The following is a 15,571-nucleotide window of genomic DNA, read 5'->3' on the forward strand; positions in this document are numbered from 1 at the left end:
AAACGGCGGGGGCTGCCTGAAGCCGGTGATCGTAAAATACTAACGAAAGAGTGAAAATGGAAAGGCTTCGTATGGGAACAAAACAGACAATGGACGTTTCGGGTACAAACCCTTCGTCAGCACAACAGTACATAAATGAACGTGGAAAACAAATAAAATATAATGAAAAATAACTTGTATCGTCTGTACTCATTCATACTGCAACCACCATTGAGTACAGACGATACAATTTTTTTTTCATTATATTTTATTTGTTTTCCACGTTTATTTGTGTACTGTTGTGCTGACGAATGGTTTGTACCCGAAAGGTCCATTGTCTGTTTTGTTCCCATACGAAGCATTTCCATTTTCACTCTTTGGTTGGTAATTTATTACACAATGGATCATAAGATGCATAACGATTTTAGAAGCAGGATACATAGGCAGATTCTTAGTATTACGGGACGTAAAAGAGCGAGGATGGATGATCCTTAAAACAAAAAAATGACCTTTTATATAGCGCAATATCCACTAAACGTGCTCAAAGCGCTTTACAAAGGGCCCATGGCCAACAGCAACATTTAACATTTAGGACGGTACATGATGACGCCTGTTAGGCGATATTGCATATTTTTTTCGGACAGAGACAACACAGTTAACGGCCAGGTACTCATTTTACACGGTACGGTAAGAGAACGTGAGTAAAGAACCTTCTCCAAGGACTCAACTATGCGCCGAGCGAGGCTCGAACCCAGTACCTTCCGATCCGAAAGCGAGTGTCATACCACTTGACCATATAGCCGCGTCTTTATCGACGAACATCATATATTTAGACTAGAAAATAAGATGGTCATCACTTTGAAACCAGAAGTTCAATTACACAAGGTATTATCCAGTCCTCCGAAAGAATGGTTTTACACTTCCAATGAGATTGGAACCAGTTTCATTTTTTAAGCATCACACAATTGTTCCCAATTCAATTGATTTTCTTACGAACTTTGGGATTTTTGCCATGTTAGAAATTGTAGCTGTTCTCCAAAATATTGAATTGATTCCAACCACAAGTTTCAAATGTGTGGCTCATCTTCATCAGAAATAACAATAATAATAATAATAATAATAATAATAATAATAATAATAATTTTAATAATAATAATAATAATAATAATGATAATAATAATAATAATAATAATAATAATAATAATAATAATAATAATAATAATGATACTAATAATAACAATAATAATAATAATTATAATAATAATAATGATAATAATAATAATAATAATAATAATAATAATAATAATAATAATAATAATAATAATAATAATAATAATGATGATAATAATAATAATAATAATAATAATAATAATAATAATAATAATAATAATAATAATAATAATAATAATAATAATAATAATAATAATAATAATAATAATAATGATAATAATAATAATAATAATAATAATTATTATTATTTTTATTATTATTATTACTATTATTATTATGATTTGTTTGTTTATTTGTTTAAATTTCTTTGATGCCCTTTTTTCCTCTACAAGATTCTGCGTGGTGCTATGTGTCCCGGGGAGACAGAAGAAGATGAAAGAGGCTGTCAACATCATAGAAGGACGAAGCAACAAAGACAAAGGGGAAGTTTGTTTGTTCATGTCCCTCAAGGAAAAGTCCTGGCGGGCCATGGTTGAACTCGTACCCAAGAGAATGGCGGAAACAAAAATAAGTGATAGGAAAGCACAAGGATTTACAGTAAGTACAATGTACGGCTATGTGTTCGTGTTGTGTGACACTCGCTTTTGAACCGGAGGATCCAGGGTTCAAGCGTACCGTAGCGTGGCCTTCGTAAAGTTATGGCCTGATGCTGACCAAAAATTGACCTCAAAATGCCAGTCTTTTGCCACAAAAGAAAACAAACCGTGAGTTGTATTGAATAATTCAACCAATGGGACCACTTGTTTCCATGAGCACTACTAACGACAACCGTGGCCTTCGTGAAGTTATGGCCTGACACTGACCAAAAAATGACGTCAAAAGACCAATCTTTGGCCACAAAAGAAAACAAATCGTGAGTTGTATTCAATTGTTTAACCAATGGGATCACTACTAACGAAAACTCACTAGACGGTGCGAAAACGTCAAAGGACCAGTCCTTTTGAGTCTCAGTGTCAGGCTATAACATAACGATGGCTACGATTCAATTCCCTCTCTGAGCGGCAAATAGCTGATTTCTTGGAAATTCATATTCTTGCACCGTACTCAGATATAAATAAGTACCTAGTCGTTAACAGCGTTGTCGCTGCGGAAAATAAAATGTATAAAACATACAATGCATTGGCTATGCTGCCGTACTCTGGAAAAAAACATATTATTTTAAAATTTGGCCAGAAAACTCGTCCTTCAAATATCGATCGATTCGATATTTGAAGGACGAGTTTTCTGGACAAATTTTTTAATATGTTTTTTTTTTCAGAGTAACAGGGCAGTATGTTCTATAAGGAATTAGGAGGCTGAAATCAAGTAAGCCATGCATAACCAAACATGAGTCATGGTTCGTTCTGTTAACACATAGGGATCTCTAGCCGTAAACAAACGTACGGCTACGGTGACCAAAGCAAAGATGGTCATCCCTACGACTTCCGGTCTGCCTCGTCCCCGGCTTACTCAGTCCATATAAATCACCGACCATCTGCACCCATCCTAGCCGTGGAGTCCTATCTACAGCCAGAATACCTAGTTCTTGCAATCACGGGAGTTACTAGACTACATGTTAACTCACTGAACCCTAACACCGACTATATCCGTAGTTTACCCAGGGTTACTTTTACCCCATGCCTATTTATTACATTTTTCTGAGATAAATTATAGGCGTAGTATCAAAGCTAATGTTTTATAGTTTTTACATGTTAATGATTGTTGAATAGTGCACATGCTCATTTTTAATACATTTTTTAAAAATTTTGAACAGTAGCAAAAAATTTCTTGGATTGAGTGAGTTAAGTGTTGCGGTTTGCTATGATTCCCCCATTGTAAAACGCTTTGCACACATTTAAAGGATAATGCGCTATATACATTCTCAAGGGTCTTTCTGGGTTTTTTTCCCCTCCGTAATACGGGACAACAGCTATTGGTCACGTGTTGAATGGCTCTTCGTGCGGTTATGTGGTCTTGTGGTATGACACTCGCTTTCGGATCGGAAGGTCCTGGGTTCGAGCCTCGCTTGGCGCATAGTTGAGTCCTTGGAAAAGGCTCTTTACTCACATTCTCTTACCGTACTCAGGCGTCATGTCACGTCCTAAGTGCTACATATTGCTGTTGGCTAGGGACCCCTTGTAAAGCGCGTTTAGTGGATATTGCACTACATAAAAGCTCAAAGCTCAAGAATGGTTTCTTTAACTTCCTCCATTTCCTCTCCGTCCTATTCAGGTTGTATCCCGAACCCTAGCTCCCGTCATTGAAGCCACGCCCCACAGATTCAGAGATCCAAGACGCCCCGCCCCTCCATCCTTGAGAGGGAAACTAGGTCAAGGTCAGCCAAAAGATGACGAGTTTGAGATTTACGAAGGTGTCACGTGGCTTATAGACATTGGAGGAGACATTAAAACGACAGTCCAATCAGAGTTGAGAGAGAACAACCACCTGCGCTATTTTTCCCGCCTTTCCGAATCGTACAGGTCAGTGGTTTGGTGCCAGAAGACAATAGAGAATAAAAGAGTTCGCGGCAGTGACGGGGGTTCACGGGGGTCACTTTCCGACATGCTGGTAATCTGATTCTAACAAGAAATAAAGTGAGTAGGAAAATGCCAAAAGACAATAGAGAAATAAAAATTTAGCGGCGGCGATGGGGGGTTTCAAACTCGCGACCTTACTGGTACGACAACTCCGCCTGGCCGGGAAGAGCGCGACTCTACCGTAAGAGCTATCCACGATCCACATAGCTCAGACGGTAGAGTCACGCTCTTCCCGGCCAGGCAGAGTTGTCGTACCAGTAAGGTCACGGGTTCAAACTCACATCACTGCCCCAAAAGTTTTATTCTCTATTGTCTTCTGGCACTTTCCTACTCACTTCATCTCTTGTTGTTATCAACATAAGTGCCTGCTCCAGTCACTTTTTCTGAAATTAAAGGTCAGTGGCTTATAACATTCAATTCAGGTCAAGGTCAAAGGTTGTTTTGGATAATTTTGCAGTACAGACATGTCATCTGACCATTCAATGTTAAGTTGAATAAAATTAAAATAAATGAATTTGCATGTCAGATTTTTAAAATAAACATGAGCTTGAGGTTTTATATAGCGCAATATCCAGTAAACGTGCGCAAAGCTCTTTACAAGGGGTCCCTGGCAAACAGCAATATGTAACATGTAGAACGAGACATGACGTCTGTTAGGGGATAGGGACAACGCTGTTAACGACCAGGTACTCATTTTACGCCTGAGTACGTTGAGAGACTGTGAGTAAAGAGCCTTTTCGAAGGACTCAACTATGCCCCGAGCAAGGCTCGAACCCAGGACCTTCAGATCCGAAAGCGAATATCATACCACTAGACCACATAGCCGCACATAAAGGCATTTTAAGCGGTTAGAAGATATATTATTTCTATTTTTTTTTCTTAATTATTTCGTCTCAATCTTTTAGATCCATGATACCCATGGTACTAGAGTTTATCCCGGTTTTCGTATAGTGAAACAGACCGTATTAAGTGTTTCCTACCATTTATAGCGCAATATCCACTAAACGTGCTCAAAGCGCTTTACAAGGGGTCCCTGACCAATAGCAATACGAGACATGATGCCTGTTAGGCGACATGACAGTTTTTTCCCCCAACATAAACCATTTGAATACGATGCTAGCCCCTCTCAAAATGTGTTCCACCAGATCTATTCAATAGGCCCATCTACCCAATCACTGCTAAAAAATATTAAAAGATTATACTCTTCCGCCACGACACCATAAGATATCGTCTCCTAGGCGTTCCATGAAGGAATATAGATATTTCATCAAACAAGATCTCAGATGTCAACAGGAATCATCCATATTGTCCAAGTGAGCAAATTGGGGGTTAATAATCTTGCTCAAGGAAAACAAGCAAAGTGCCTGAAGCGGGGCTTGAACTCGGGACATTCTGGGCCACAGAGCGAAGTGACCGAGAGGTTAATCACCGCTAGGTGGATGAAAAATGAATGAAGTGCAGAATGCCTTGTCTAATGACAACTGTCTGGCCGGGTAGATCGTGACTCTACAGTATGAGCTTTTCACGACCCCTAAAAAAAGTCGCTTCAAACTGCTATCTTGGGCCACTCTCCCCGACTTCTTGAGGTCACGGGTTCAACACATACAATGGCCGAAAAGTATCTCTGGCCGAGGAGATCGTCACTCTACCGTGTGAGCTATCCACGACCCCTAAAAAAAAACTCGCTTCAAACTATTATCTTAGGCCACTCTCCCAGACTTCTTGTGGTCAAGGGTTCAACACACATAATGGCCGCGAAGTTAGTTGGCCAGCATTTAAAGTTTCCAAGAATTGTGCGGCTATGCGGTCTTATTGTGGTATGACACTCGCTTTCGGATCGGAAGGTCATGGGTTCGAGCCTCGCTCGCTCGGCGCATAGTTGAGTCCTTGGAGAAGGATCTTTACTCACATTCTCTCACCGTACTCAGGTGTAAAGTGAGTACCTGGCAGTTGAGAGCTTTGTCTCTGTCGGAGAATTAAAATTGTAATATCTCCTATCATGCGCAATGTTTTGTTCTACATGTTACGTGTTGCTGTTGGTCAGGGGCGTTTGAAAAGCGCTTTGAGTACGTTTAGTGGATATTGTACCCTTTAACTCTCTCCTTACCGACCATTTTCCGGATTTTCCCCAAACTTCACACCTAACCTATACAAAAATATATTTATTTCACTCTTACTTACTTACTTACTTATCCGAACCAGCGACCACCTGAGCTCTTGCCCTTCGGTCTTGTGCCGTGACGTAGAAGTTAGACGTCTTTTGTAGTTGTTCCAGGTGACTATAAAATGTTTTACTGATTATTGGATTTGGTGGGAGGAATGTGCATCTCAGGTCTTCAAGAGGTTGACATTCAAGCATTTCTTTCACTCAAACACAAAAGCTGTTAGTTCTTGCTATAGACGTCTACATAATTATGTTTCTGCTTAACGTCCGGCTTCTGTGCGGCTATGTGGTCTAGTGGTATGACACTCGCTTTCGGATCGGAAGGTCCTGGGTTCGAGCCTCGCTCGGCGCATAGTTGAGTCCTTGGAAAAGACTCTTTACTCACATTCTCTCACCGTACTCAGGTGTAAAATGAGTACCTGGCCGTTAACAGCGTTGTCTTTGTCCGAAAAATTGTAATATCGCCTAACAGGCGTCATGTCTCGTCCTACATGTTAAATGTTGCTGTTGACCAGGGACCCCTTGTAAAGCGCATTGAGCACGTTAAGTGGATATTGCGCTATATAAATGCTCAATTTTTTTTAACGAGATCTTCAGCCCAGTGTTAATATACTTTAACTATAGCAAACATTTTTTGTTCAAATATTATGATGTACAAAAGAAATCAGAATGAGAAAAATGTAGACTGCATCGTAACGAATGTGTCGATTTTGCTATGGGTGGTAAGGACGTTGTTAAAAGTTCAAGATTAAAAGAAAACATTTGTGACCTATCGTCTCAAAACGGTATTATGTCGGGACGAACCATATGCTTAAAAGCCGAATTAAATGTTAAACTGATCAAAAATATAAATTTTTGGCATTGGCACCCTAAAATATGGTTTCCATTCTTCTCAATAAAGCATACAAACTGAACAAACGTCTGATATTTCTGACTATAAATTCAATTTTCAACATCTTAACCATCCCGACTTAATACCGTTTTGAGGCGAAGGGTCACATTTATCAATGGAACACAGATAAAGAACAGAAAATTTGGGACCAACAAGAGGCTGACTTAAAGTGTTGACTTCATACTCATTCCACTGTAATGTTTGTCATGACGAGGTTGATATTCAATCTTTCAGATCTTTCGATTTTGAACCAATTGACCTTGAACCAGCTGCCTTAGAAGGAAAGGTCAATTTAGTCCCCGTTGGTATCAGAGAAGAGGCTTTGAGAAACAAAATGACATTCACCTTCAAGATTGACCTTGACGAGGCCACGGTGACTGAGTATCTAGCACCAGAGACCGTACCGGAGGAAAAAGAGCCAGAAAAACCCAAGGTGAGAAGTTCGTTTTTATCTTTTTTTTTTTGTAAAGAAGTGTCTACCATACCACGTATGTACTGTATAACATCACAACTCCTACGATTCTTTTCTTTCTTTCTTTCTTTCTTTCTTTCTTTCCTTCTTTATTGATTGATTTATTTATTTATCTATCTATTTAATTATCCATTCATTTATATATTTAGGTATTTATTCACTTTAAGAATAAGTATTTATCTATCCATGATCTTTTTCTATTTATTCGTTTATTTTTTATTTATCTTTTTTTTTTGCGATTCTATGGTCAAGAGATAATGATAAATTAGGGAGCAGGCACTGCTGCGGAAAAGGCACGTATGAAACAATGTCAGACAAAACAGATAAAAAATTACCATACACGGAAAAAAAGATACCATCACGAAAAAAGGAGCCGCTCTTTTTTTCTTGTCTTTTTTTGTCGTTGCTTTGTCTGGCACTGTTTCAGTGTTTTGTTGATAAAGGGGAAACCCGAAACATCCAGAGTATCTGTCTTTCGTCTAAAAAATTGAAGCTTACAATTCAATACATATCTTTATTTTTTTTGTCCTTCGAGATTCAAGCAGCACTATTTTTTTCTTCTAAAGACAAACCTCAACCTCTCTCCTCCCCCCCCTTTTTTTACGGCTATAATTTGGTCTAGAGGTATGACACTCGCTTTCCAATCGGAAGGTCCTGAGTTCGAGCTTCGTCGGCGAATAGTTGAGTCCATGGAAAAGCCTCTTTACTTATATTCTCTCACCCTGCTCAGGTATAAAATGTAAATGTTGCTGCTCGAAGCTCGAAGAAATAAATAATAACGTGAAGTTGCATGTAAGTTTGGTTTATTCGTCTTAACTACGCAACTACCACATCATCTCATTCATCTGTGGTGTTTCAATCATCCTGTTTTGTTGATAAAGGGGAAACACGAAACGTCCGTTTGATCTGTTTTTGTAATTAAATTGAAGCTTACATTCAACTTCACGTTATTATTTATTTCAGGTATAAAATGAATACCTGGCCGTTAACAGCTTTGTCTGTGTCGAAAAAAAAAGTATTCTCGCCTTACAGGCGTCATGTCTCGTTCTACAATTTACATGTTGCTGTTGGTCAGGGACCCCTTGTAAAGCGCTTTGAGCACAACACGTGGATATTGTGCTATATAAAGGCTCAAGTTTTTAAAAGATACGTTTTATCCACAGCTGCAGACCCTGGATCTGACCACGTTACCCACCGATCCCCCCAAACCAGAGGTACCTCCACCAGCGCCCACAACCCCCAGGGTGAGAGAATTACCCACGAATGTGATGAAGAGACTGACCACTGTCAACAGGCCCGTCCGAGTCCGTAAGTATCGATGCTTTGCGTTTAGGTAATGAACTCACAAGATCCGCCAACCAGAAAGAAATAACGCACCGGATATAACGGACCAACATATAAAACTATGTATAACCTTGAATGCTTAAAGTCTGATTGATAAAACTTATTATAATGGCAGGCTAAAAATAATGATAATAATAATAATAATAATAATAATAATAATAATAATAATAATAATAATAATAATAATAATAATAATAATAATAATAATAATAATAATAATTTCTTTTATAGCGCTAAACGTCGAAGCCTCAAAGCGCTATACAATATACAAGTCAAACAATAAACCCATTTGTACAGAGCCAAACAGACACACACACAACAGTCGCACACTAACTATGCACGTTTTACAAAATGAAATTGACTTTGGAATCAATGGAATCAAAAAATAAAACGTATCTAAATAATTTACTCATCAATAAGAAAATGCCTAGGATAAACATTTCTGGAAAAGATGAGTCTTTAGATTTTTCTTGAAATTTTCCACGCTGCCCGAGAGCCCTGCTGACAAATGAAGCGAGTTCCAAATTTATTGGTAGGTCTGTTACATCTATGTGGGAGAGAGGCAAGTAGGAGTAGACGGATAGGAGTCAGATAGTTTAACCATAGACGTTATCTGATGCCACTTTATTATTTTCCCTGTTATATTCAGGTAAAGCTCCAGAATACTTGACTGATAGTAAGAGAATGGTTTTAGGTTTAAAGAAATAGGTAGCAGAAGTAGTGGTAGATTATTGGCACGTTATATAGGGATAGATAGGATCAGAAAGTAAATATTAATCCCCGTTAAAGAGGAAGTACTTTAATATAAATCAACAGAATTGCCTCATACAATAACAAGTTAACACTTAATTAGCTAAATAATAATATTGCTGGCTTTAATTAATTAAATTTAGGCTATGGGTATTTAATTTTCATCCCGTATCACAAACTATTCATTTTTCTTTGTAATCGTACTTATCTTTGAGGTGACTGGTGGCGGCGCCAATGTTTCTTCTGTAATATGGGACAGGAGTCGTTCCCTTTCAGTTGTCTCAGTGTATCGCTTGTAAGATTTCACTCTGTATCACTTGTAGCCAAAGAACCGGTTGCTTGTTCTCCAGATGCAGGTTTGGTCGGCAACATGATGCAGGTTTGGTCGATACCCTATGCAGGTTTGGTCGGCAACATGATGCAGGTTTGGTCGATACCCTATGCAGGTTTGATCGGCAACATGATGCAGGTTTGGTCGATACCCTATGCAGGTTTGGTCGACAACATGATGCAGGTTTGGTCGATACCCTATGCAGGTTTGGTCGACAACATGATGCAGGTTTGGTCGATACCCTATGCAGGTTTGGTCGGCAACATGATGCAGGTTTGGTCGATACCCTATGCAGGTTTGGTCGGCAACATGATGCAGGTTTGGTCGATACCCTATGCAGGTTTGGTCGGCAACATGATGCAGGTTTGGTCGATACCCTATGCAGGTTTGGTCGGCAACATGATGCAGGTTTGGTCGATACCCTATACAGGTTTGGTCGGCAACCTGATGCAGGTTTGGTCGATACCCTATGCAGGTTTGGTCAGGAACAGATCTGTGAAAATACCGGAGAAAATCTTTGACTGTTTTGCAACATTTTAATACTCCTATGAATAGTGAGGGATTTCAATTAATACCCTTGACATCACCACTGATTTAAAGTTAATCAGTAATTTAATTAACGGGACACATGAAAGTAGTGGGATGAGGAAAGATATGTATCAGAGAGAGCCTAATAATCAATACATATAAAACTAATTAGAACCATCGTGTATTAGCAATAGCGCATTAATAAATTAAATGTAGATCTTGTAATGTAATTTGGAAGGCATACATACTATATATACAATAACATACACATATGTGAATATATAGATGGAGATAGTTAATGAATATCTTATAATAACACGAGTTATCAATTACTGTTAATAACATGAGTTATTGATTTCTGTTATTTTTGGTTGTGTCTACTTACGGTCAGGCAAACACAGTATTAATTATCACTCCTACACACACACACACACACACACACACACACACACACACTAGTTTAATTGTCATTAACACAATCTATGTCCATCATCAACCCTCATTCATGGTGTCTTTATGTTTTAAAACTACAACCCCAAGGCCACACTCCTCAATGCAGGCATTTAGGCCTGCTCCAATTTTACAAAAACCGTTTTGATACAATTCTTATAGGTCACCAATGTCAAAAACCTCTTTCTGATAAAATTTTTCCACGAATCTATAAAAATACGAAAACACAACAATCTACTTTCACTTCCACTTCCTGATGAGAGCAACGATCGATGACAACGTTGTAGAAGTCAAACTATCTTAATTATCTTTCAAATGTATATATATATATATATATATATATATATATATATATATATATATATATATATATATATATATATATATATATATATATATAATATCATTTTATAATATATTATGAAAAAAACTCTGATGACCTTGACCTTATCCACAGCGGAGAGAGAGTCCCGTGCATTGTCTGGTCGTTCCTTGATGACCTTGGCCCGATTAATTCCAGAGGGTTTGACCTTGGCCGTCCACCTTCAGCTGCCCGACTCCACCATAACAGGCATAGGGTTTGATGCCCTCAGCAATAACCTGAACATGTCTGATGTCTCTTATAAGATCCTGTTACATTGGAAGAGAAAGGTGAGCGAGTTGCCGCTTTCTTCTTCTTCTTCTTCTTCTTCTTCTTCTTCTTCTTCTTCTTCTTCTTCCTCATCATCATCATCATCATCATCATCATCATCATCATCATCATCATCATCATCATCATCATCATCCTCCTCCTCCTCCTCATCCTTCTTCTTCTTCTTCTTCTTCTTCTTCTTCTTCTTCTTCTTCTTCTTCTTCTTCTTCTTCTCCTCCTCCTCCTCCTCTCCTCCTCCTCTTCCTTCTTTTTTACCTCCTTCAATACTAATAATTGTGGTAAAAATAAATAACATGATACCATTAACAATCACATAATATATAGTTCATACCCCTATAATAACCTATGAATGGCCAAAAGTGATTTTAAATGCAACACAGAGGATCGTGATGCGTGGAGACAGCTGACCGGCAACGTGCTCAAGTGTCCAAGCCAATGCAACACAGAGGATCGTGATTCGTAGAGACAGCTGACCGGCAACGTGCTCAAGTGTCCAAGCCAATGCAACACAGAGGATCGTGATGCGTGGAGACAGCTGACCGGCAACGTGCTCAAGTGTCCAAGCCAATGCAACACAGAGGATCATGATTCGTGGAGACAGCTGACCGGCAACGTGCTCAAGTGTCCAAGCCAATGCAACACAGAGGATCATGATTCGTGGAGACAGCTGACCGGCAACGTGCTCAAGTGTCCAAGTCAATGCAACACAGAGGATCGTGATTCGTAGAGACAGCTGACCGGCAACGTGCTCAAGTGTCCAAGCCAATGCAACACAGAGGATCGTGTTTCGTAGAGACAGCTGACCGGCAACGTGCTCAAGTGTCCAAGTCAATGCAACACAGAGGATCGTGATTCGTAGAGACAGCCGACCGGCAACGTGCTCAAGTGTCCAAGCCAATGCAACACAGAGGATCGTGTTTCGTAGAGACAGCTGACCGGCAACGTGCTCAAGTGTCCAAGCCAATGCAACACAGAGGATCGTGTTTCGTAGAGACAGCTGACCGGCAACGTGCTCAAGTGTCCAAGCCAATGCAACACAGAGGATCGTGATTCGTGGAGACAACTGACCGGCAACGTGCTCAAGTGTCCAAGCCAAGATCGATTAGGACCCTATGAAAAAAGACGCACATCGTCCTCACCTCTTTCAATGCAATTTCTTCTACAGTGTATCAAAATATACTTAAAAATACTCGCTAAATGTGCGGTGTTTCATTTTTAAGAAACCTGCCGAATACCGTCAAAACCCGACAAAGTAATGGGAAGTAGGCAGCAATGGGGAGTGAACCTGGGACTGAATTTCGGCCGGTTTCGTAAAAAAGCAATTACTTTTTGACTAAACCCGGCGAATCCCGACGAAGCCTGACATTATCCGACAAAGTTATGGGAAGTAGATTACCGTGGGGAGTGAACCTGAGACCCAGCAAAGTGTACACCAGTGGGGAGTGAACCTGAGACTATGGTGATCGGCGGGTTTCGTAAAAAAGAAACAGCCCTAAATGTGAGGCTGACCTATTTATCTCTTTGGCATGTATTAAAAATGTAGCTATGGGATTAAGAATATTTGTCAGGCCTTTTTGTTGACTGAAAATAAATAGTAAAGGGGATGGAACGGACTAGAAGGCAAGAAATATTCTGATTAGTTTCTAGAACGACCAATGAGAGCGATCTGTATTACCTTTCCATGTGCTCGGGGTCATTGGTCACAATAAAAAATGTGCTAAAAATGACCCACGTAGTGAAAAGTTTTCACAGTTTGAGAAATATCCAAACCACGATTGGTCATTTTGCACAGGTTGACTCATAGGTATGTTGACAACTTTCATAAAACACAGCAGCGTGTTTACATTATCGAGAAATGTCCAATCGTTGTACTGCAACAAATCACGTGATCGATGACTAGGTTGGACGAAAACATGAATATAGATCGCTCCCATTAATCAAAATCTGTTTTTACGAAGATGAAAGCTTGTACTAAAGTAGCTAGTTATTCATTTGATCATTGTTCTTTGCTCTTCACCCCCCCCAACCCCCCCCCCCCCAACCAACTCCCAAATCTCCATGTTTCCACCCCACCCCAAATCAATCCCATAACACAACAGTGCAAAGATAAACAAGGCGGGGCCATTAAACAACTGACCGAGGCGTTACAGGAAATGAATTACCAGGCGATAGCTGACGTCATACAGGACTGCCACCAACGCAAGAAAGAGTTTACACCGGATTGTCTTAGCCATGATGAAATTTATTCTAGGGTCAAATAGAGATTAAAATAAAATTCAAAAGCGGGAAAAGGTCAATGAAAAGAGGTTATGGGTCAAGGCTGTCCGTTTTAAGCTTCATCGATTGTATATTTTCAACTTAAATTAGGAACGTTGATTATCAGTTTTCGTTTTTAATGTTTTTTAAAAATCTTTTTTTTTTTGTTTTGTTTTGCTATTCGTTTGTTTTTGTTTTGATTTTTGTTATTTTTGTTTGTTTCTTTGTTGTTTTTTTGTGTTCTTTTTTCTTTGTTTTATTTTTGATTGTTTGTTTTTGTTTTTGTCTTTAGTTTTTTTTGTTTTGTAGTCTTTTAAAATTGTTTTTGTTTTGTTTTGTTTGTATGTTGTTTTTTTTCTGGGTTCTTTTTGTTTCTTTGTTTGGGTTTTTTAAAATTGTAATTTTTTTGTTGATTTGATTTTGTTTTTGTTTGTTTATTTTGTTGTTGTTGTCTTTGCTTTTAATGTTCTTTGATTTTCAATTTTTAACCTTAAAATAGAGGGTTCAGGAAGTGATGATGCAATACACACTTATTCACCAAATTCATAATGATGATAATAATAAAAAAACTTAAGAATTTATATAGCGCAATATCAATTAAACGTGGGTTCCTTTAACAACAATAAAACTTAACATAATAATATGACGATATATTACATGAAGCATGTTAGGCAATGTTTCTAATCCCCCCCCCCTCCCCCCCGATCGAGACAACACTGTTAACCATACACAATAGTAATTAGTAGCGTATGGTTACTCCTTCAAATTCATTTCGTCAACCAAGCTTCGAAAGTCTTCTTCCACCCTAAGGACTGTTTCATAGCCTCCTTCAAGTTAAGTTTCTTGACAATGAGTGGTCTCTGGGGTTGCCTGACATTTCCGGCAGGTATCACTGTTCCCAAGATTCCATCTGCACATATTTGATGCAGTTCTGCCATGTCCTGATAAGTGTCGATTTCAGGAAACGCAATATTTCCTACATACATAATAATACACCACAAAGCAGATACATATTTGTGACTGAAAAATAATAATAATGAATAATGAATGAATTTATATAGCGCCTAGATCCACAATGTGCTCAGAGGCGCTTTATAATGCAAATAAAACACAATAATAAATGGATAATTTAAGCATAAAATCTATCATATTGGAATAGCATTAATCAATTTGTAATTTAATTACCACGCACTGTGCTACAAGATGACAATTTAGGGATTCCTTGTTATTTCAATCATGATGGTGTTTCATAGATAGGATGAAGTTGACGTCACTCGGGTCTTTGATATTGCTTTTTGCCATCCACTTTTATGAGTAATTCTCACTTAACTGGATTATCTAGACTATAAAAGTTCATGTTTACACAGCGTTTTGTGTGTTGATCCGTTATACTTCCGGATGGCAATGTTGTGAGCTTCTTAGCCAAGCGCATACTATCTATACCAAAATCAACAAAAATGTTATCTTACGTTGAGACCTATCTACGTTTATGTATTTACATGTTGTGGTGTATTTTGAAATTTTGTGTTCTACACAATGCAATATTTTTTTAATCCCCCCCCTCCCTCTTTCTCTCTCTCTCTCTCTCCCTCCCTCCCTCCCTCCCCCCCTCTCTCTCTCTATCCTTCTATTGATCTATCTATCCATATATCTCTATCTATCTATCTATCTATCTATCTATATATCTATCTATCAATCTCTCTCTCTCTCTCTCTCTCTCTCTCTCTCTCGCTCTCTCTCTTTCTCGCTATATATATATATATATATATATATATGTATATATATATATATATACATATATTTGTGTATGTGTGTGTATGTGTGTGTGTGTGTGTGTGTACGCGCGCGCGTGCGTGTGTCAATAATAGGCCACTTTATATTGATCCTTGAAGGTGTCTTTGTTTGTTTGTTTTTTACAATTTATTATTTTTTGTTTTGTTTCGGGACTTTGGGCTACATGCAACTTTGAATTTCCTTTTTTTCATCAATAATTTAAAATGGTTGATT

At 38.5% G+C, this 15,571-nt stretch overlaps 1 protein-coding gene across 1 annotated transcript in view; it reads left to right on the top strand.

Moving 5' to 3' along the window:
* Window positions 1-15,126, top strand: part of LOC144959968 (uncharacterized) — an 85,396-nt gene extending 70,270 nt beyond the window's left edge. Inside the window, exons 8-13 of the mRNA XM_078892849.1 lie at window positions 1,542-1,746; window positions 3,421-3,668; window positions 7,016-7,214; window positions 8,417-8,561; window positions 11,114-11,307; window positions 13,408-15,126. Of these exons, the coding sequence (XP_078748975.1) occupies window positions 1,542-1,746; window positions 3,421-3,668; window positions 7,016-7,214; window positions 8,417-8,561; window positions 11,114-11,307; window positions 13,408-13,569 (1,153 nt within the window). The 3' untranslated portion in view covers window positions 13,570-15,126. The remainder of the gene's footprint in view (window positions 1-1,541; window positions 1,747-3,420; window positions 3,669-7,015; window positions 7,215-8,416; window positions 8,562-11,113; window positions 11,308-13,407) is intronic.
* The last annotated feature ends 445 nt before the right edge of the window (window positions 15,127-15,571 follow it).

This window comes from Berghia stephanieae, chromosome 14, assembly GCF_034508935.2.
Source record: "Berghia stephanieae isolate SIO BIC M18660-M18661 chromosome 14, UCSD_Bste_1.3, whole genome shotgun sequence".
Lineage (NCBI taxonomy): Eukaryota > Metazoa > Mollusca > Gastropoda > Nudibranchia > Aeolidiidae > Berghia > Berghia stephanieae.